The sequence below is a fragment of the Sinocyclocheilus rhinocerous genome, unplaced genomic scaffold, assembly GCF_001515625.1.
Source record: "Sinocyclocheilus rhinocerous isolate Xijiao unplaced genomic scaffold, SAMN03320098_v1.1 scaffold2199, whole genome shotgun sequence".
Taxonomy (NCBI): domain Eukaryota; kingdom Metazoa; phylum Chordata; class Actinopteri; order Cypriniformes; family Cyprinidae; genus Sinocyclocheilus; species Sinocyclocheilus rhinocerous.
The window spans coordinates 176829-200142 of record NW_015659020.1 but is presented as its reverse complement, the minus strand read 5'-3'; the positions used below and the strand labels follow the sequence as shown (position 1 = coordinate 200142).

Sequence of the window (23314 nt, the reverse complement as noted above, 5' to 3'; positions counted from 1 at the left end):
TCCTGTCAGCTGTTTCACTATTGCAGTGGTTCAAAGATCCCCGAGCCCCACTGGTTCTGCTGAAATGACAAAGCTGCATATTTTCAAACTTTTAATTAATTAAATCAATTAAGAATTTAATTAAGTTAAGAGTGTCACTAGAATAACAATTTCTTAATTGATGTTTCAAGAACTGTATGTTTGACATATTGGTCCATCTTTTACACAGAATTTGCACAATGTGTTATACAGTTTTCAGATCTTTCCATTTTTTTAGTCATATTTTCATATATTTTATAAATAGTGATATATATATATATATTATATCTTATTTATCATATAAATAGTCAGATATTTTATTTTATTTATTCCATTCTGTTTACTTAATTGTTGTTCCTACTGTAAAGTCTGCCAATGTAGTTATTTTACTTCCTCCACAAAAAAAAAAAAAAAAAAAACTGGCACACATTTTATTGTTAAAATGACACAGAAGAACAGTAAAGGGACTATAGTTTAAAAAATAACCATATCATAAATATTTTTTATGTGCGAGGAAACACTGCACAATTATGTAATTTTCTGTAAATGTCTGATTAATTACGGTTGTCCTGTGCATGTTTAAATCTCGTCTTATGTAAGCATATCTTATATATGCTTAAAGAAATTAATATATATAAAAAACAGCCTTCCAATAGAGAACCGTGAGAGGTAAACATATTACAGGTAAATGTGCTTTTTGTGGGGTAATAGAAACCGTTGAACATGTAATATTAAAATGTCGTAAATATAGAGAGAATTAAAATTATAAAGAACTTAAAAGGTAATAATAAAGAAAAAAAGAAGATAAATTGGATATTAGGAAAAGGATTAAGAGAAGGTATTAATCAAAGAATAGTAATGGAATATATAGTAGAAACAGGATTAAATAAACGAATTTGATAGTTAAATAAATAAATAAATAAATAAATAAATAAATAAAAAAAAATAAAGCAAAGGAATAGGGGAGCACACAAGCTTGGTTTTTTGGCATGGGAGCTGAACACGCAGCAGCCAGAAATACAGCTTGGGTGAACCCGAAATAAAATTAACAATTAAAAAAATTAAAAATAAATAAATAAATAAATAAATAAAATATGAATAGAGGCGGGACTATCATCCATGTATGAATAGAAACAGTTGGTGGCGGTATGTGCCTATGGTGCGGAATACGCCAGAAAAAATCCAAAGAAGAAGAAGAAGAGAACCGTAAGTAGACAGGACTTTTACTTTGGCCTGGCGTTAAGACGTCATAAGGCAGCGCCGCTCTCATCTGGCTCAACAGAGGTTTGTGTTTTGAACTTTTATGTATTTAAGGTGTTTACATCTATTTATAGTAGTTTACAAGTAATATGAAATCAACCAATTAATTATGTGAAGTGCTTGTCCGTGTGCCGCTTTACGGTTACGTTTTCAGACATAATACAAAGGCAAAAATGAAATATAAAACCAAACCAAAACGTTTTTTTTTAATATTGCGATTTTCATTTAGACCCAAAACTGACGTCGTTACAAACATGTGTGATTTTCTTTATTATGTGGAACATATAACATGTTTTTGCATTTGTATTGATATGGTCTAAAAATTGAATTAAGCGTTACATAAACCCTAATGGTGTATCTCCTTTATGCGTGTTATTTGTCTGCAATTTAATTGTCTGGAATCATATTTCTTTTTATTATTTGTTTTCCTCATTTTAAACATGACATAATGTCCAAAAATACAGGGGGAAAAAACTGCTGCTGAAACAACTGAGATCAGCTGCCATCTGTTATTAATATGGTGTTTATTAAAGAAGAGAGTGAAGACATGAGCATTTCAGAGCCATTTCGAGTGAAACGTGAAGATACTGAGGAACAAACAGGTTGGTTTTCAAATGTGAATTATGAAAATTGTTTTTTAATTTTCACAAATATAAGTTGTTCTTTACACAAATCATAACATCAAAACGTCATGTAAATTCATGTAAAGATGGTCGAAAATAATAGTGCAATAATAGCCTACCTTTGCCATAATGCCATAATCATTCACCGTGGGCACTGTGGAATACAGGATTACATTCATGATTTTTAAGTGATATGTCATTTTACAAGATTGTGTTGTAACAATACCAAATTTAAGTAGTTGTTACCAATACCAGTAAAATGTCACTGTTCTCAGTAATAGTTTCAGTATAAAACAAAAACTATCGGAACTCTTACACTGTTGTATTATTTTAACATTTTGAAGATAAAAAATAAATGAGTATTTTTGATGCTAATTTAAGTAAATGATACATTAAAACATTAGCATGTAGCCTTCAATTATTTTTAAATTAAGTAAGCATGAAGATCAAGTGAAAAGTCAATAAGTAGAACAAAGAATGATATGTAATAGAATAAGTGTGCTCTAAAAAATGCTGGGTTATTTGCCAAATCAGCACTGAGTAAATATTGGACCGAGTACATGCTGGGTTATTTTGACCTAGCTTATTGGTTTTTATACATTAAAAACCCTTTTTTGGTATAGTTTTTTTTTACATAGTGCTGGGTCATTTTAAATAATAAAAATGCACTCTAAAATCTCTGTTATATAAATAAGACAATGTTTTCTATTCATTGGCAAGTCAGTCTTTTACAATCATAAAATACTCAAAAACATTCAGTAAATATTTTAGGATGTGACAGGCGCAGCAACAGCAGTCAATGGGAATCTGTGGGAAGAAAACTGGTATCATAAGCTGTTCCAATTCATTAAATTACAAACATATATTTATGATTGAAAAGTTAGCTTCACCTTTGCTCGTGCCATCTCATCTGTCAGACATTTAAGTTTCAGTTTGAACGCGCCAAACACATAGCGTGATCACAGCTGTGTTGCTAGTTCGCTAGATTAATAGCTCTCCAATTGTAGTCATTGGAGTGCAAAGAAACTGCTACATATAACAACAATGTGGCATTGTGTTTCAGCCCTGTTTGTACATTCGTTTGGTGGGAGGTGAAACTTCCATGGTGGAGGGGGTGTGAAGGGGTATGCGAGGGGGTTCGGTGAGCGTGATTTCACCAAGTACAACATGTTCCTGGATCAACACCCTTGTTGATCCTGAAACATCATTCCAATCAACCAATCAGATTTGAGAGATAACTTTTCAGGAAATGTCAGTTTTAGGCTTACAATCAGGATTAGGTGCTTCTACACCCTTGTTAATAAGCTATAATTTCCCTCAGATTTTAGGAATAAATTATGGGTAAGGTTAGGTTTAGGGGTAGGGATTGGGTTAAGTCTGTATTTTTGGACAGTAATGTTGATCCAGGATCAACAAAAGATGTTGATCCAGGAACATGTCTTACTTGGCAAAATCACGGCGACCGAGGGGGTTCATCATTGGTACTGACAGTAAAAAATGACTCCGCAGCGGAGTTACAGACTCAGCACCTGGGTAAAAATATTTAAAATATAACCCAATAAATTGACCCAACTAGCTGAATGCAGCATTTGGGTTAAAAAACAAAATAACACAAAATTTTTGTGGAAAGTCTGTTAGTCTGCATTCACACTCATTTTAGACTTAATGCACATTTCTATTTTTTGTCCCATCTGTTTCTTCAGCTGTTACCTTACTCATTGCAATTCCAATTAAATCCAAACTTAAGTATGGTTGTCACTCCCAAAACTTTGCAGTGTGTACTTGGCAGCATGAAAAATAACTTCAAATTGTGAATGGGTTATATATCGAAAGCGACAAAATCTGTCAGTCAATTCATGTCAACGCAAGCTCACTGACTGGGTACTTTTGCAAAAGCAAACTCATGTTATAATCAAAAATCTGTCTGGATGACATAACGTATCTCTTATTTACAATGTCTTTAATACTTTTTGGTTATAAATGTCTATGGCTACAATGTTAAACACTTCTAACACGCATTGCAAATAGAATCCTTGATTTCTGTTGTTTTGTGTCATTGAACTGGGGTTTGCTTTTTTCACTTTAGACCTAATGCCGCTTAAAGAGGAGATTCAAGAACTAAATGAAATGGAGGAGAAAGAGCAGTATGAGAAACATGATTTCATAACTGGTGAAAAACTTGGCTTGCAGACTGAAAAGTCACAAAAACTAGTGCAGGAGACAGATTCTGAAAGTTATTTCACCTGCCATCAGTGTGGAAGCGTTTTCGGTTCTGCAGGAAGCCTTAAAGTCCACATGCGAATTCACAATGGAGAGAATCCTTTCACATGTGATCAGTGTGGAAAGAGTTACACTCGAAGCAAGACCTTAAAGGATCACATGAGGATTCACACCGGAGAGAATCCTTTCACATGTGATCAGTGTGGAAAGAATTTCATACGTAAAGACACCTTTAATTTACACGTAAGAATTCACTCAAGAGAGGACTGCTTTATATGTCATCAGTGTGGAAAAAGTTTCATGTCTTTAGAAGACCTTAACAAGCATGTGATAATTCACTCTGGAGAGAAGCCCTTCAAGTGCCAGCAATGTGGAAAGGGGTTCCAAATAAATAAGGTCCTCAAGAGACACATGATATCTCATACTGAGGAGAAGCTTTTTAAGTGCCATCAGTGTGGAAAGTGTTTAAAACATGAAGAATCTCTGAATTACCACATGAAACTTCACACTGGAGAAAGACGTTTCACCTGCCCTCAATGTGGAAAGGGTTTCATACACAAAGGACACCTTAATGATCACATGAGGATTCACATGAGAGAGAACAGTTTAAAATGCCGTCAATGTGGAATGAGTTTCACAGACAAAAAACTACTGAAAATGCATGAAAATACTCACACCAAAGAGAGGCCTTTCTCCTGCTCTCAGTGTGGAAAGAGTTACACACTTAAAGGAAGCCTTAAGACTCACGTGAGGCTTCACACTGGAGAGAAGCCGTACACGTGTCTTCACTGTGAGGAGAGTTTCGTTTATCAAGGACAGCTGAAAAGTCATTTGCAAACTCATTCTTGAGAGAAATTGCAGTGTTCTGAATGTGGCAAGAAGTTTACAAAAAAAGAGCAATTTTAAAAACCATGTCCGCATTCACTCTGGACTAAGGCCGTTTAATTGTGATCAATGTAATAAAAAATTACTTTTGTCATCACACTTAAAGATACACCTGAAAAGTCATGCAGACAAGAGACTATTTGTGTGGGAAGAAATTTGAATGGCTCTGTAATTTGAGATTGCACAAGAGATTTCATATCCATGTGAAACCTATGACCAGAGCAAGCTACTTAAAATGAAAGCAACAAATCCATACTGGAAAAAAAGCCTGATAAGTTTCAGCTTCATGAAAGGTGACTTGTGGTGGTTGTGTTATGGTGCCTTAATTGTGTTATGCAAAGCTGCTGCTTTTTGTTTCTTGTCCCAAGTCACTGTAATAAACATTAATACTTTTTTTTCCCAGGAAATTCTGTTCTTACATTATTGTGTATGTGTGTGAGGCAACTATTCGTAATGTACTTTTTTTCTCAATGCACTGCCTTTTCTGTTACTTTTCTTTAATATTTGACCAAAATAATGAAAACAGCATTGTGTAATGTAACGATGTAATAATGCTTCGTTAATTAAATGTATACTTATACTCTGATACATTTCCCCGACGCATTTAGAATGATCAAAATTCAAGGCATTCTAAATTACGGGTGGCAAAAAATGCCTCTGTTTGCCTTTTATATTTACATAATTTAGTTAATCTCTATCCATGAAGAGTGTCATTTTTTTTCTCCAGATATTAGCATGATAACAAATGTAATATTGATTTTATACAAGTTTAAAGTTAGCATTAAGTAAGTTCAAGTAACTTACATTTTAGACACAATATTGCCTGTTGTTTCTCAATATTGTCAACAAAAACAGTTCCAAACAAAGATCACAGCACTGTTTTATGTCTTTGAGCAACACACAGGACATATAATGTGTTTCCTTATTCAGCTTAATCAGCTTTTTGAACGAATTGGTTGAATGAATGATTCAGTGAAATGCTTTGTTCCTGAATGAATCAGCCGTTTGAATGAATCGGTTGAATCTCAATGTCTCCCTCATTAACAGTGACTTGCTGCCATCTGGCGGTGTTAATTTCACATTTCAACTATTTTTTTTTTTCATGTTTTAAATCATTTCAAATTGCCTGGCTTTCAACGTTTTGTTTTTAAAAAATATTAGGCCTACTTATGCATTAGTAACTGCAGGTTAAATGCATCCATGTCCCATCTGAGCTACAGTAAATTCAACTGTGTTAATACATCTAAATGCCACTTCAGATGCAGAATCCAGAATTTTTTTTCTTTTTTTTTTTTGAATTACCGGCTGAAGTGCCTCTTATGATTACCCAAAGAAACAAAATGGAAGAAAGAGTTAAAACTAAACAGTTTGCTGCTAAATCTGTGTATAAACATTTTTTTATATATATGTTTATTTGCTTCTTTTCCATTTTGCGTTTACATGTACTTTCAATACTTAAGTTTACATTTCATACTTAAGTAGGCTACAATAAATATCACATACTTTACAACTTTTACTGAAGTAATATTCTAAATGGCGACTTCAACTTCTACCAAAGTCATTTTCTGGTAAGATATCTGCTTTTACTAAAGTGTGGCTTTCAGGTAGGGTACTTCATCCACCACTGGAAAACTGTACGTATGTGGACTCATCTGGTCAGTCAGAAAAAGAAGTTAGACGTTTACAATAAACAAGAACATAAACTTTTTTTTAACCATAAACTGGAATACTGATTAGTGGAACTGCAAACATGGCATGAATGAGAAAAAAAAAAATTGGACATTCAATGTTGTGATAGGCTATAAAAATGTGTGTTCTATTGCCTTTAAGTTTAGACCAAACCTGAATCGCAGCATGAAGATAATTTATTGATAAATAAAGTTTCTGTAACTGCATGGTTTCTGAATCTAAACATCAGTATTTTTTTTTTTGCAGTTAGACAGAATCTTGCATTTCAGATGCTGTAGGCTACTCACTCTTTTATTGGTAGTTTTTTATTTTTCAGCACATTAGTGGACAACATGTTTTAAATATGTATTTTACCAAGCATACACTTTGAATTTTACTCTAAATTTATTCGACATTTAATTGTTTTGTTTTTTTAATGTATACATTTTCATGCACTGTCTATGATTTTAGGCAGCGTGTGAACGGGACTTTTATTTTGATCTGTCGCTGACATCACATGGCTGGACCGCTCTCCTCTGGCTCAACAAAGGTTTGAGTTTTATCACGCTTAAGCGTTTGAGGTGTTGAAATCGATACGAATCGATCAATCGATGTGTGGATTTTACAAGTAATGTGAAATGAATGGATTATGTGAGGTGCCGTGTAACGCTTTACAGTTGCGTTTTCAGTTAATAGGCAAATACCGTGTTCTCTCCTGTCATTCAATTTTAATCTTCAAAATCTTGACATCAGAAATTATTTAATTACATTACAGCCTTTTTATTATTCTATTTTTGTGTCTGAAAACTGAACTACGGCGTTACACGAACCCTGACAGTTTGTCTCGTAAATGGCCCAATATTTAGTGTTATTTGTTTGAGTAAAGCGCATTCATTCATATGTAAATAACATATTAGATTCGGATTTGGATTTCTTTCTGTTAATTGTTTTCCTCATATTAAACAAGACAAGATGTCCAAACATACAGGAACAAGAAACTGAGAACATCTTAAATCCATGTGACACTATTATCAAGATGGCATTTATTAAAGAGGAGATTGAAGACGTGAGCATTTCAGAAACATTCGTGAAAAATGAAGATGCAGAGGATGACACAGGTTGGTTTATTAGTTACTGGTTTATTTGTCATTTGTTTTTTAAAATGTTGGCCTTTAAACAAATTAATGATAAATTTGAAAAAATGTTACAATCATTTAAATGGTCATAATGCCAAATATATATTTAACATAACACAGTTTAATGTACTTCAGCTTTATTTGTGTAGCTACATGTAAAGATAAGTTACTAAATAAGTTACTAATGTTACAGGTTGTGTCTACTGTACACAGCTGGCTGAACTTTTGTTTTCTTTAGGGGAATTTCTAACATGAGGGGTGACAGGAAAATTACCATATAATGTATTATGTTAATACTCTTAAAAAAGATAGTTCTGTAAAGGTTCTTTACAAATAGTAATAGTTCTATTTAGAAACATATCGTCTTGGAGAACCATTTTATGCTGAAATGGTTAATTGTGTTTAGAAAAACAAAATCTGTAACTGTCAAAACAAATTATTTCAAAGCCACCTCATTATCGATTTTCTGGAGTTCAGCCATCCAGCTAAACACGACTGTCAACATACTCTGAGCAGGTACTTGATATCCTTTTCAAAATATCTTTAAATGTTCATTTTCAAATTGTAACTTGTTTCATCATGCTGTCCTTTTTTTCTTAGTTTTTTAACAGCACATGTAAGTGTGTCATGCTCTGTTCAGTTGATGATACTTCTCTCCTATTCTCCACTAAGCAGGTAAGTGAGAGATACAGAATTTATGGTCCATATTGTTTGTGAGACATAATTAGACATAATTTCTTTTACTTTCTGTTACAACTAGAAGAGAGTGATTCTAAAGTCAACTGTGTATTTCTACCCAGACAGATGCTGTCACACCCCACATACTCATCATCTGCAAAGATCAACTGCCACTCATTTTTACAAAAATGCACATAATGATGGATGTGAAGACATCACAGGCAACTGGAAAAATATTTAATTGGAACTTAGCCTTTGTTTCTATTTGTATTTGTGTGTCTATCTGTTCTATTGTATTTCATTTACTTATTTACATATTCTTAATTTACATTCAAATGTCAAGTGTAATTTTTATGCTTTCTTGTAATGACTTTTTAGAGCATTGTCATTTTTGCTATAATTTCCTGTCAATAAAAAAACATAATTGACATAACTTGCTGTCTTTTTTTTTTATTTTATTTTTTTTATATATAAGAGGATGCAATGTATAAACGGCCTTAGACCAGGCAGATAGAGGGGTAAAAAAACTCAATATTAATAAATAAAAACGAATATTAATAAAGCTAAACTATTATTTAAAAGGAATATAACCTTATAACAAGTGTTTTCATGACAGGTATTGCTGCAAGATGCAGAACCTTAATCTGGTGCCCTTTAGAACATTTTTTTTTCTTAAAAGTGCATAGCTTAGGTAATGTGTTGTCATATTGCACTTGTCTGAGCAGAATTAACTCTTATGCCTTACAAGTCAAACTGGTTTGTCATCAACTAAATACAGCTTTGAAATCAGACTGCTCAATGAATATCAATGAGTGATTCATATCATTCACCACAGACATTGGAATATGGGTTTACATACATGATGTACAAGAGATATGTAAATTTACATCAGTGTTGGGAAGGTTACTTTGGAAATGTAATAGGTTACAGATTACAAGTTACCCTATTTAAAATGTAATAAGTAGTGTAACTATTTCAATTACTTTATTAATGTAACTGATTACATTTGATTACTTTTCTAAATGTCTAATGTTTTCAACTGTTAATCATTTTCAAACATTTAAAGCAGGCAGGGTTAACCTTAGGACTCAACACTGATTACTGTCAGACTTTCAAAATCCTTCATCACTTGAATTAAGAGTATAATAATTGAATTGAAAGCACAGCCACCGCAAAATCAGACTTTAGCACCTCTTTTTACTTTGAGATCGCTCTGAGGTTAAATACAGATTTAAAATCACAAGAAAATAGTTTAATAGCTATGATACTGTTTTTGAAATCAAATCTTTGCAATTTGCATAGCTATGAAAGGAAACACTTACATTTAACAATGCTTTGGAAAAAAAACCCAGTTAATCTTAAAAAATAAAGCATATGCATAAGCCCAAATAGGAAATAAAACAGTTATTGAATAAGCATGTGTCCTAAAATCCTGAAACATTGGTGTGTCATATTTTAGAGCAGTCAATGCAATTTATGAAAGAAGTCAATTAAATCTGTATGTGGGTGTTTGCGAGTGAAAAAAATCAGATGTATCCCCCTTTGTAATCGTTAACATTTTCATAAGTAACTGTAATTTAATTACACTTTTTTTTTCTCAGTAACTGTAACAGATTTCAGTTACATTTATTTTGTAATTAAATTACGTAATTCCGTTACATGTAACTAGTTACTCCCCAACACTGATTTACATGCTTTAGACCACTTTAGCTTTATAATAAAAAAGGGTTATTTGATCTTATAATAGCACATTATGCTTACAAGTAATAGCAATGCATTTATAATCCAAAAATCATTTCATCAGTGATCTAAATGATCATAAAATAACTGTTGCAGGTATCTAGATTAATATGACAATGGAAGAATTAGCCTTTAGTACATTGAATAAATCTAGCAGTTTGATGTCAGTTACTTTGTGCCATTTAACTGTGTTAACTTGTCTTTTTCTTTTTTCCACCTTAGACCTGGTGGTGATGAAAGTGGAAAGTCAAGAACTGTATGAAATGGAGGAGGAAGATCCATACGATAAACATCACGGAGAAAAAATGTGCTCGCAGACTGAAAAGGAGCCCTCTCAAAAAAAATCTCGAAAGAAAAGTTTTAAAAACTGTTACATCTGCCCTCAATGTGGCAGGAATTTCACTTATGAGAAAAGCCTTAAAAAACATGAGTTAATGCACAATGTACAGTGCCCTTTCACCTGCCAACAGTGTGGGAACATTTTCACTACGAACGGAAGCCTTAAAAACCACATGAGAATTCACACCGGAGAGAAGCCTTTCACATGTAATCAGTGTGGAAAGAGTTACACTCGAAGCAAGACCTTAAAGGATCACATAAGGATTCACACCGGAGAAAGGCCTTTTAAGTGTGATCAGTGTGGAAAGAGTTACATACGAAGCAAAACCTTAAAGGATCACATGAGGATTCACACTGGAGAAAGACCTTTCAAATGCGATCAGTGTGGAAAGAGTTTCATACATAAAGTAACCCTTAATTTACACAAGAGAATTCACTTAAGAGAGAGCCATTTTATTTGCCATCAGTGTGGAAAAAGTTTCAAAGACATAGAACGCCTTAACAGGCATGTGATAATTCACTCTGGAGAGAAGCCCTTCAAGTGCCAGCAATGTGGAAAGGGGTTCCAAATCAAAAACAACCTAAAGGCACATATGAGATGTCACATCGAGGAAAAGCCTTTCAAGTGCCATCAATGTGGAAAGTGTCTAAAACACGAAACATCCCTTAATTACCACATGAGACTTCACACTGGAGAAAGGCCTTTCACCTGCCTTCAGTGTGGAAAGAGTTTCATTCTTGAAGGACAACTTAGTCGCCACATAAGATACATTCACACCGAGGAGAAGCCTTTCGTGTGCCATTACTGTGGAAGGATTTGTGAAAGCAAATCAAACCTTAAGATTCACATTCAAGTTCACACTGGAGAAAAGCCTTTCTCTTGCCCTCAGTGTGGAAAGAGTTTCATACATAAAGGTCTCCTTAATTATCACATGAGGCTTCACACTGGAGAAAAGCCCTTCAGCTGCCATCAGTGTGGAATGAGTTTCAGATATAAAGGACTTCTTAATGGTCACGTGAGAAGTGTTCACACCAATGAGAAGCCTTTTACGTGCCATCACTGTGGAAGGATTTGCGAAAGCAAATCTAAACTTCAGATTCACATGCGAATTCACACTGGAGAAAAGCCGTTCTCCTGTCCTTGTGGTAAAAGTTTCGCACTTAAAGGAAACCTTACGGCTCACATGAGGCTTCACACTGGAGACCGGCCTTACATGTGTGTTCAGTGTGAGAAGAGTTTCGCCTATCTAAGACAGCTGAAAAGTCATTTGCAAACTCATTTTGGAGAGAAATCCCAGTGTTCTGAATGTGGCAAGAAGTTTGCAAAAACCAGCAATTTCAAAAATCATCTGCGCATTCACTCGAGACTAAGGCCGTTTAATTGTGATCAATGTAATAAAAAATTTATTTTGCCATCACACTTAGAGATACACCTGAAAAGTCACGCAGACAAGAGACCCTATTTGTGTTCTTTGTGTAAAAAGAGATTTAAATGGCTGTGCAATTTAAGATCGCACAAGAGATTTCATGTCCGTAAACCTATTTCCAAAGCAACCTACTTGAAACGAAAGCAACAAATCCATACTGAAGAAAAACCTGACACTGTAAAAAGTGGTGGTCACGGGATGGCGCCTTAATTGTGTTAAAGTTACAGCTCCTGATCAGTTTTAAGTCATGTTTTGGAGCTACAAAGTGTCATGGCTGGACATTTCTGATACTGTTGTGGGGTTATGCATGGGCAAAACATTAATCCACTTGAAAACATAGACCTTTTATATAAGCATAATCAATCCTACATCTAACTCGTAAATGTATTTCAGTAGCATTTTGCAACCAATATCTTTCCAACTTTCTAGTGAGATGGATATATTAAAATCTCACATTTGACTTTAGTTTAGTCTGCATCAGTTTAGCAACTAGTAAACCAGTTTTTCTTTAACAGTGGGTAGGGGGCTGTGTGGAGTAGCGTACCAATTTAGTGAAAGTGTAAATCCTTTCGTTTAAATGTGCTCGTATGAATAGCCTGTAAACCATTCTGTTGTGTTTGTTTTGTGTTTGTTGACTTGACATGGCTTCATTTTCCTCTCTCGAATTCCTAACATTTCAAGTCAACATTCAAACACATGGATTAATAGCCTGTCAGTCAACATTACAGTGCCACCCTCAGGCTGAATTACACAAGGACAATAGACCTCTTCCAAAAGTGTGTCTGCATGTGTTCAGTGATTAACGTAATAAATAATAACGCATTAACGTAAAAACTATCATAATATCTATTAAATATATAATGTAAGCTAGAGCTACTGCCCCATGTTGATTCATAGCTGCTATTGGTATACTTTTTTATGGAGTAACGCAATATTGTAATGCATTACTTTTAAAAGTAACTTTCCCCAACACTGCTCATGAGTGAATTTCAAATACAGACCCTTAATGTGATTTTTTTTTATTAAGAAAATTGAGCAAGTACATAAAAACAAGTGTCCAAATTCATCTTCATGCCTTATCCCAATTCACTGTGGCAAGCCTATAATATTAATTCAAATTATGCACTGTCGAGTCAGATTCACTTCCCACATTATTTTTGTGTCTTCTCATCATTTCTATAAACACGTGTCCAGTTATTATGCGTGTGATGCATGTTGCTACAATAAATAGTGTTGTTTGACTAGCTAGGAAACTGTATATGTGAATGACAAAAAAACTGTTTCATGCTTTTCATTTTTTACCGTCAGAATGTGTCATGTACTTTTGTATGTTTTACTATTTATGCATATGTATGCTACTATTCATATTGTACTTTTTTTTTCAATGTGCTGCCTTTTCTACTTTTCTTTGATATTTGATCAGAATAACCAAATCTGTAGGCTATGTATGGACTCATCTGACAAATCAGAAAATGTCAAGTTTAAAATAAACAAGACTTGGAACTTCAGTCATGAACTTGCACAACTTTGGAACAATGGTTAAAAATGAATAGACTACGGCTATTAGTGGGAACTGCAAACATGACACAAGTGAGAACAATGAAAATAAAATGCAGTAATAATTTAGATGAGGTTTGACAATTGCTATTTGCACCGAGTGTTAAAGATTGTGACAAAAATACATGAGACCTAAATCTCAGCATGAATAGAACTGATGAGTTAACAGTAGCCTTTGTGCCCCCAGCGGTCAACAGGGGAAGTCCAGACAGGCGTTATAAAGCTCAGAAAAGGGGGTCTTAGTTGTTCGAAGAGGCTCGAGAAAACACACTACTGTACACAGACAATAATGCTCGTTTATGTATATCTACTGTCATATTTATCAGCGGTTAGAGCAGGTAAGTAAGATTACAGATGTTCTTTGCTTCTACAGATGTGCTTTTAACCATTCGCCGTAGATACTATAGGCTGTGTGAACAACTAAAAGTAGAAAACGTTTAGAAGCATTTAATCACAATATAGTGCAGCTTTTGCAACAATATAGCCGTAAGATGTGTTTAAATCATCTCTTTTAATTTTGCCTTTTTACTCATGAAAAAGCCTCCTCGAAAGTGAAATTACGTAAAAGCGAAAGCATAGAGTTTGCCGAGTGAATTCTCGTTTATCACGAAATGTCTCATATGACACCTATACTATACCTGTATTACTACTTTCCAAAGGTTCTCACTCACTGATGGCGTTCGCAACATATATAATCGGACAGACACCATTTCCAGAGTTCAGTGCCGTAGTGATGCTGGATGATCTTCAAATAATGTACTATGACTCGATCACACGGCAAGCTGTCCATCGCTCTTATGATGATTCAAAACACTACGATGAAGAGAAAAGTGATGCTGGTGTCATATTTCGTGATATGTACAACGACATGAAAGGTCGAGCATTTTATCTTAAGGAGCACCTAAATCACACAGACGGTGAGAACATTAACGTGCATAAATTTTGATGGTAATGTAAATCACGTTTACTAATACCAGTACTAACTGTATCCTATTAGCACAAGTCCAAAAAAGAAAAAGAAAAAAGAAAACGGAGTATAGAAATCTAAGTGTTGTGGGCTGTGCTTTCATCCTTTGAAAGGTGTACATGTTCACCAGAGACTTGCTGGATGTGAATTACTGAATGATGATAAACCAGGTCCACTTCAGACATGGGATGCTTTTGATCAAAAAAATAAAGAGGAGTTCATTTTCAACGAAGAGAAAAATAATTTCCAAATTGAATTGCCATGGATAATGTGGGACAATTTACAGTTTGCTCATATGAAATTTTTATATAAAACCGTATATCATCCTGTTTGCATTAAAGTTTTGCAGAGTTACCTGCAAATGAAAAAGAACAATGTGATGAGAAAAGGTGAGAGTACCACGCTGATCTTTATACACAAAGCTCTAGTGTGGCTTGGTGTGACAGTAAGACTGTGTATTTTTCTATATCCTTCTCTGTAGTGAAGCCCAGAGTCAGACTCATGAAGAAGACACTCACAGACTCTCAAGGGCTTCAGATCAGCTGTCTGGCCACTGGTTTTTACCCCCGTCACATTAACCTGACCCTGTTCAGAGATGGTCAGCCTGTGGATGATGATCAGATCACAGGAGGAGAGATTCTGCCCAACGGAGACGGAACTTACCAGATGAGGAAGAGTTTGGTGATCAGTGAAGAAGAGCTACGTGAGGAACATAAATACAACTGCACAATAAAGCACCTCAGTCTGGACAACAAACTGGACATTACATTTGGTAAAAAATTGCAAATGTACTAACAAAACTGTATCTGTGTGCATCTTGTTTATTTATTTATAATTCACCCCAATTTCAGATGTGGCTGACCCAGGATCCTTCAGTCAGTCTGTAGTTTTCAGTGTGCTGGTGTTCATGTGTGTGGTTGTTCCCATCATAACTGCACTCATCATATGGAGGAAGAGACAAGCTGCTGGTAAATGTTCTGTTAAGTTCAGTTAATTACATCTAATGCACTTTTTCAAACACCATATTCAGTTTCATGTTGGTGTTACTCTCTATTTATACTGGTTTAACTTCCTCATTCTTATGCAGGACGAAACTCTGAGGCGTCACAGTGTAAATACTTCTCTACTTCATGTGAGTATGCTGTGTTTTATGACGTCATTGATGCAACATCATTTTAAGGTTAATTTTGCGCATTCTATAAATGATAACCAAAAGATTATTTGCTTTATTTCAGCTTCCATGCAAGATGAAACATGAAAATTGAGTCTATTTGGTCAAGAAAATACATGCAAAACTTAAAGGGGTCATATGATGCTGCTAAAAAGAACATTATTTTGTGTATTTGGTGTAATGAATTGTGTTTATGCGGTTTAAGGTTAAGTGCACGGCCGGCATTGTAGGCTACTCTCCCCGGTTCAGGAAACAGTCCTCCATAAAATGCGCTGCACACATCTGAATATTGGGTTAAACTGTTCTGGAATGGTTTTGTAAATACAACTTAAACCACTGATTTCTAGTCGTGTCCTCTTTTGGAAGACCAAACAAAGTAGTTTCGCTTACACAACGAAACACAGCGCCTTCACGACATGGCAGCGGCGGCGGCAGCAACAATACTACAGCGAGTATAAAAGTTACGCCTTCTTTCTTTGCGTGAACATTTGGGCGGCATTATGCATATCTTCCCACATCGTGACGTAGACATATGGGGGCGTGTTAGAACGAGGTGTTTTAGGTAGGCGTGGTTGACTCTTAACTTTTATAGAGAATATCTCTTTGGATTTGAGACTTTAGTCTTTGCAACTTTACAGATCTTCTTTATGCACCAAGAGCTTGTAACACTTCAAAGAGAAAGGAACAATTGAAATTGCATCATATTTTAAAGCATACCTTTAAAGCAGCTCTGAAGTAATTGTCTGTGAGTTTGACTTCTCATCTTATTCTGAACATGCATGAATGATGAGTAAATAATAAGAGAATTTTACTTATTGGATGGACTATCCCTTTAAGTACGAGTAACTGCTTACCAAAACTGAGTAAACTGCAAACCAGTAAATGAGGTCAAACTTCAACTGAAGTTGTTCTCCGGCTTGCTTCAGGATGAAACATAGTACTGAGATCTGCAAGAAGAGAGAGCAATGTTCTTTCTTATGTATGTGTGGTCATGTTTGGCAGTCGCCACAGCAGGTATGTCATTTTAAACCTCTTAATGGTATTTCAAAAAAAGAAGGCAGCAGTTGTGTAAACACTGGAAGTAGCAATGCAAATGCTCAAATGTTCAATATTGATAAACAGTAACATCTTGTAATATGTCTAGACCCCATTTATCAAATTGTTTTTCTTAATTATTAAAGTACGTTATATCAATGAAATAAGAAATGTTTTTTCAAAAGTCAGACAGAATGAATTTTCATACTAAGACATTTTTAATGTGAAAGTGATTGTTAACAGTTGTTTTAATCATTTTATCATCATTCATTCATTTTGAATCATTTGCGTAACTCAGATGCATATAATGTAAAACATTTAATATTACTGTATTTTTTTAAACTTATTTTTAATTTACTTTCATAGAGGCTGCTAACATGAGTTTTGATCATTGATCAAATGAGGAGGCCAACCAACCAATCAGAATTGATATTGAAATGACAGATCATGTTTCCATTAAAAAATTGGTGAAAATACCAAAACAGCGGCTAAATTAAATTAGATCAAACGTTGTCAAAATCAATTCATATGATTGAAAATTTTCAAAATAAGTACTGAAGCAGCCAAAAAAATACATGACAAACTACTAAAGCATATTATGTCTTACCATATTTACCTTCAAATGTTAGGCTTAGGCTTAATTGACTCAATGTATATGTAATTTAGAAGACATACTTAGTTTAACAGTCTGCCATCATTACTCACCCACATGTTGTTTCAGTCCCATAGGACTTTTTCTTTTTCTTTTGTGGAACACAAAAGGAGACGTTCAAGTTGTTAGTATCCATACCACCAAAGTAAACAGAATGGGCGCTTCCAAGCTCCATTCATCTTGTACTGGGGATTGGACGTCTTCTGAAGCCCTTTGTGGGAGGTTCAAATGTAATTGAGTACTAATTCAAAAAGCAATCAGATGAAGGTATCTCAGTGGACAGGATGTGACACGATCACTGGATTTGGACGTGCCTTGTCACCTTCTGCAGAAGCAGCATTTTTCAGCTTTTGGATGTAGCCGAGTTGACAGATAATGTTTATAACGAGCATTGTGAAACACATAAACCTGACCTCAGTGTTTCTCTCTCTGTAGATGAATATTCTCTTTATGTATATGAATGCATTGTCATATGTGACCCTGGACCACAAAACCAGTCTTAAGTGTCAATTTTTCAAAATTGAGATGTATACATCATCATATTTGAAACTGTACAAATATTATATACGTGTCCAAGTGTATCCACAGGTTCTCACTCACTGATGACTTTGGCAACATATAAAGCTGGACAAACACCATTTCCTGAGTTCAGTGTTGTAGTGATGCTGGATGATATGCAGATATTATATTATGACTCGGTCACATGGAGTGTTTTACATCACACTCACAGTGATTCAAAATACTATGATGAAGAGCAAAGTGATGCTGGTGTTGTATTCCGTGAAATGTATAATAGCATGAAAGATCAAGCAGATTATCTTAAGGTACACCTAAATCATACAAATGGTGAGAGCTATTAGTCAACATATCAGTATTAACAAACAAAGCATTTAATAATACATGCAGCTTTTATGTGTTTGTTATTACCTTAAAAGCTTTTGATGTAGAAGCAAGAAAACTATATGTACTAGAGAAAGTAATCCTCTTATATTGTACTATGTCAGTAAAGAATAATAAGTCTTCATGAAATTTATTTTTTATTCATTTGAAGGTGTACATGTTCAACAGAGACTTGCTGGATGTGAATTGTTGAACTATGATAAACCAGGTCCAGTTCATTTCAGCGATGCTTTCAGTGGACAAAATATGGAGGAGTTCACTTTTGACATGATATCCAGATGAAAATGCCATGGATGATAACATGGGAAGTAAAACGGCTAAAAGTAAAATTTATGTTTGAAAATGTTTACCATCCTATTTGCATTAAAGTTTTGCGGAGGAAAGAGTGTAATGAGAAAAGGTAAGAGAATCCACCTGATTAACCTCAGTTAAAAAAAAATTAATATATGACCCAGACAGCAGTGCTGATAGAAAATACCATTTTCATTTGAGTGCTTTATGATTCATGATTAGCATAAATGAATGACTGATGCAATGAACCGTACAGTTTAATTACAGTAACACTTTTCGTCCTTCTCTTTAGTGAAACCCAGAGTCAGACTCATGAAGAAGACACTCACAGACTCTCAAGGGCTTCAGATCTTTTACCCCTGTCACATTAACCTGACCCTGTTCAGAGATGGTCAGTCTGTGGATGATGATCAGATCACAGGAGAGATTCTGCCCAACGGAGACGGAACTTACCAGATGAGGAAGAGTTTGGTGATCAGTGAAGAAAAGAGCTACGTGAGGAACATAACAACTGCACAATGAAGCACCTCAGTCTGGACAACAAACTGGACATTACATCTGGTAAAGAAAAACTAGCAATTAAGTAAAATTCCCCTTTGGAAATCAAATTCAACATTATGTTTAATAACAACAACAACAAAACTAACTTTATCTGTCTGTAGCTTTACTGATTTATTTATTTATTTACTTTTAATTGCTTCACCCCAATTTCAGATGTGGCTGAATGTGACCCAGGATCCTTCAGTCCAGGGGTGTCCAAACTACGGCCCGTGGATTAATTTTAAGCGGCCCGCAGCTCTCGTAAATTGTCTATATTATATATGGCCCGCCAAGCATAATTTACAAAATAGGCCTATGCAGTTTCACAATGTCAACACAAGATGGCAACACTAAATTTTGGACCAGCTGTAGCAGTAAAACGCGAATGATAACAATTTGATAACTCATATGCGCTCTCATTTCTTTAGTGCACGCCAATTCCTAAACGCGTCAAAAGCGGAAGAGCGCGACTCGTTTGAACCGCGCTGCACGGACCGTTTTTAGCTCTGCCTAAAGACAGCGCAGCGCGAGCTCAGAACAAATGCGTTTACTCGCTGACTGATCTCGATCACGAGACCACTAAACAGCGCTGTGAGAAGCGTTTGAGTTTGCAGCAGAGGTTTCCATACAAACCGCAGATGTCAAAGGCAGATGAAACAGTGCTGACATTCTCAACAACACTAGCGCGGAAAATAGGAGAAACATTGTGCGACAACAATGCAGTAAGAATACTTTTCAATCCACAAATCACCAACATTTTGATTTACTGTAGTAACAGTAACTGTGGTATTGGGGATCAAATGTTGCATATTTATACAGAATCTTCTTATATTATTAATGTAGACATATAGGCCAATTTAATGTAATGGAAGGGAGTTATGAAATATAGGCCAAATTACAGACATGCTTGAAATTTAATTTGTGCTTTTATGTGTTAATAGACTAAATACCATAAAGCCATTCTATGTTATAATTATTAAAGCTTTAAAAACAAGATATTTACAGATTTTTGTCCTCAACAGAACTCATACTGCTACTGTCAACTCAACACCATACATACATACATATATATATATATATATATATATATATATATAGGTAGAAGCATCCGGACCCCCAGTGTTTCCACATCGTCGAATCCGGCCCCTATTTAGGAAAAGTTTGGACACCCCTGCTTCAGTCAGTCTGCAGTTTTCAGTGTGCTGGTGTTCATGTGTGCAGCTGTTTTCATCACAGCTGCACATATGGAGAAGGAGATGTGCTGCTGGTAAATGTTCTGTAAACTCAATTAGAAAAAAAAAGAAACCAAACTTCAGTTTCTGTAGAGACACTCTTTCAGAGTTTACCTTATATGAATTCATTCTTATTCAGGACGAGGATCTGATACGTCAAAGAGTGATTATTCCCTTACTCCATGTAAGTAACAGTGTTTTATGGAGTAATATGAATTAATCAACATTTTAATTTCAGGCTTAATTTTGGACATGACAAGATGAAGATTTTTTTCTTTCAGCTTCTGTGCAAGATGAAACATAAAAAGTGAGTCTGCATGAGCCTATATTATATTCAAGATAATACATGAAAAACTTATAAAGCCTTACCATTTACTTGGTGGATGCCATTTGTGTTACGATAGTAATTTCAACGATAATTTTACGATAATGGCCATCTGATTTTATTCAGTGTGACTGACTGATTTTACTTTATTAAAAGGACAAAAGAATGTAATATAGACACAGAACAATAGCACATAGTCTATAGTATGCAACATAAACATTTGAGCCTGTCTGGTATGAAATCATAATAATGTTTAAGAATTGTCTCCTGCTGTATTGTTGTGCAATATTTTTATAATATTAAATTATTTTGTTCACTGTTATTCTGTTGGATGGTTTTAGCTTTGTACGGTATTATATATATTTACATGTTTTTTAGAAGTAATTTGGCATGTTGAATAAAAACATGAGTCATCATCATAGACTGTAAAAAAACATGGACGTAGTGTCCGTGACGTCACTCGTAGGTTTCAGAAGAGCATTTTTGAAGCCTAAAGTGGGCGGATCCGACCGCCGCCATCTTGGCAGCGCGTCACTCCCGGATAATCGAAAATGGGCAAAAAGGTGGGACGTGGGTGAAGCTGGTTGCTGAAACCATGCCCATCTATAGTGACAGCAGTGCTGCCGTGCAAAGACAAAACACCATAGCTTCGTTTTTGGTCGAAATTAGTTATTGATAATTTTGGGACATATATGACCTCCTTTATCATGTGTATAAGTATCTTGGAGTAGTTGCTGAAACCACGCCCGTCTATGGTGACAGCAGTGCTGCCGTACAAAGACAAAACAACATAACTTCGTTTTTGGTCGAAATGAGTTATTGATAATTTTGGGACATATATGACCTCCTTTATCATGTGTATAAGTATCTTGGAGAAAAGCCCAGGAGAAACCAAGGCAAAACACAGTATAACATCAGTTACCGCTCTTTGACTTTGTTTTAGAATGCTCAAATTAAGTTACGCTGCTCTGCATTTGTTTAGCCGTTCCTCAATATTACTGTGCCAGCCTGGAGTTATACGGTATTCTGCCTTTGTTTTACTGTACATTAAAGTCTGCCGCGTTTAAATTAAGGTGTAATTGTGTACTTTCATACATCTGTCTGCAATTCTTTTTAGACAAACAAATTAGATAGATCGCGATCTAACAAACTGCTCCATATAACAAAGCACTGTAAACAAGCAACGACTAGATAACTTTGCAACAATAATTAATCGTAAGTAATCTTTAAAGTTTTTTTTTTCTTTTTATAATGCAGATGCTAGCTGTCAGACTGGAGCTGCCCACTTCTGCACGTGTGGGGAGTCGAATGCCATGAGAGCGTATCACATAAAATCAGTAACTGTTCACAATTAAATCCATTTCATACCTTTTATTGTAACTCGATAAAAAACATTGCAATGAACGTCATCGGAGATGTTTAATTCACAATCATTCTGAGCATTATTCCTGCTGGTGTTCACATCAATCCACAAGTTGTTCTTATAGGGTAAGCTATTTTCATTCAGTTCGATGTAAAAACAATAGGCTGTATGCCTTGCATCCTTTAATGTTAGCGAACATTGCAAATAAATTAGTTGCAAAACGGTATCACTCACGTTTAACTTTTTGTCTGGTTGTTATGGTCAGAAAAAAATTTGAATTACATTGCTATATGTTATAGCCTAGCCAATGATCACTAGATTTTATACAGTCAGATGTTAATGACTCTGTAAATGGTGATCAGCACCCAAATATTGTATATAATGTGGAAGCTACTGCCTTTTGCCTTGGCGTGACATCTCACTTTTTGCAGACAGTGCAAAGGCAGAGTACCTACAATAACTTCAAAATAGCGGTAAAAATCAAGTTTGAGATCATTTTCATTAAAACATCTAATTGCCAGATTTCCAGTGTCCTACCCATAATTAATTTTTCTGGACAAATAAAAATCTTTAAAGCCATTTTTCTAAGTTTCACAGTCTAGCGAGTTTCACACTCTGGAGCAGAGCGGCAGTCTACCTGTCACTCAAGTGGCCATGCCCTTAATTATGCAGAACGTTAAGGCTTAATATGATCAGTCGATGAATTGCAGTTTTAGTCACTTCCGTGTTGGTTTCAAGGGAGAGACCGGGTTGCCGCTTGGTCATCATGCATGCATGAGTCATCTACTTGTGTCTTTTATGCAGTGTTCGAATTGAGGGGGGGCTGGGGGGGACCTCCCATAAGCATTAAGGAACCCCCATAACACCCAAAAATATATACTGGTTTTTCAATAAAACTTTTAATACTTAAAATGAAGTTTCGATTGCTGTATTAAATTTAGACCTGCTTATGTTACATCATATTTTATTTTTACGCGTTTTTACAGCGTCGCTCATTATAACCAATCACACACAATTCTGTTGAGCTTAGGAATGCAGTAGCCAATCAGAGGCGTTCAGATTAGACATCGCTGAAACCCCAAAGTTTTGTTCAGACTGAAACTCGCGAATTCCTTCATTATAAACAACAAAGTGCAGATGTACGTACGATGTAAGAAAGAGATTAATTTCTGCTTATGTTACATCATATTTTATTTTTACGCGTTTTTACAGCGTCGCTCATTATAACCAATCACACACAATTCTGTTGAGCTTAGGAATGCAGTAGCCAATCAGAGGCGTTCAGAT

The 23314-nt window shown here is 35.1% G+C and overlaps 3 protein-coding genes across 6 annotated transcripts; all 3 read left to right on the top strand.

Moving 5' to 3' along the window:
- The first annotated feature begins 1223 nt into the window (after positions 1-1223).
- LOC107723242 (gastrula zinc finger protein XlCGF8.2DB-like) lies at positions 1224-5397 on the top strand. Its single transcript, XM_016531805.1, has 4 exons — positions 1224-1302; positions 1743-1880; positions 3605-3643; positions 3988-5397. Exons 2-4 carry the CDS (start codon positions 1796-1798, stop codon positions 4968-4970), a joined length of 1107 nt encoding a protein of 368 aa, XP_016387291.1. The 5' UTR covers positions 1224-1302; positions 1743-1795; the 3' UTR covers positions 4971-5397.
- A 1746-nt stretch (positions 5398-7143) lies between these two features.
- Positions 7144-12829, top strand: LOC107723241 (gastrula zinc finger protein XlCGF26.1-like). 4 transcript variants are annotated; one of them, XR_001637903.1, is made up of 4 exons: positions 7715-7792; positions 8258-8326; positions 8411-8485; positions 8611-8729. XR_001637903.1 is itself a non-coding variant. In XM_016531803.1 (3 exons), the coding sequence occupies exons 1-3, from the start codon at positions 7192-7194 to the stop codon at positions 12202-12204; spliced, it is 1917 nt and encodes a 638-aa protein (XP_016387289.1). In that variant the 5' UTR covers positions 7144-7191; the 3' UTR covers positions 12205-12829. The 4 variants fall into 4 exon arrangements, 2 of the variants coding, with proteins under 2 accessions (XP_016387289.1, XP_016387290.1); XR_001637904.1 differs by having other exon boundaries at positions 7719-7792; positions 8288-8326; XM_016531803.1 differs by lacking the exons at positions 8258-8326; positions 8411-8485; positions 8611-8729 and adding exons at positions 7144-7224; positions 10451-12829 and having other exon boundaries at positions 7663-7792.
- Positions 12830-13815: 986 nt separating this feature from the next.
- Positions 13816-20757, top strand: LOC107723244 (major histocompatibility complex class I-related gene protein-like). The gene is made up of 6 exons (XM_016531808.1): positions 13816-14468; positions 14632-14907; positions 15000-15290; positions 15370-15487; positions 20484-20523; positions 20621-20757. Exons 1-6 carry the CDS (start codon positions 14225-14227, stop codon positions 20648-20650), a joined length of 999 nt encoding a protein of 332 aa, XP_016387294.1. The 5' UTR covers positions 13816-14224; the 3' UTR covers positions 20651-20757.
- Positions 20758-23314: the final 2557 nt, after the last annotated feature.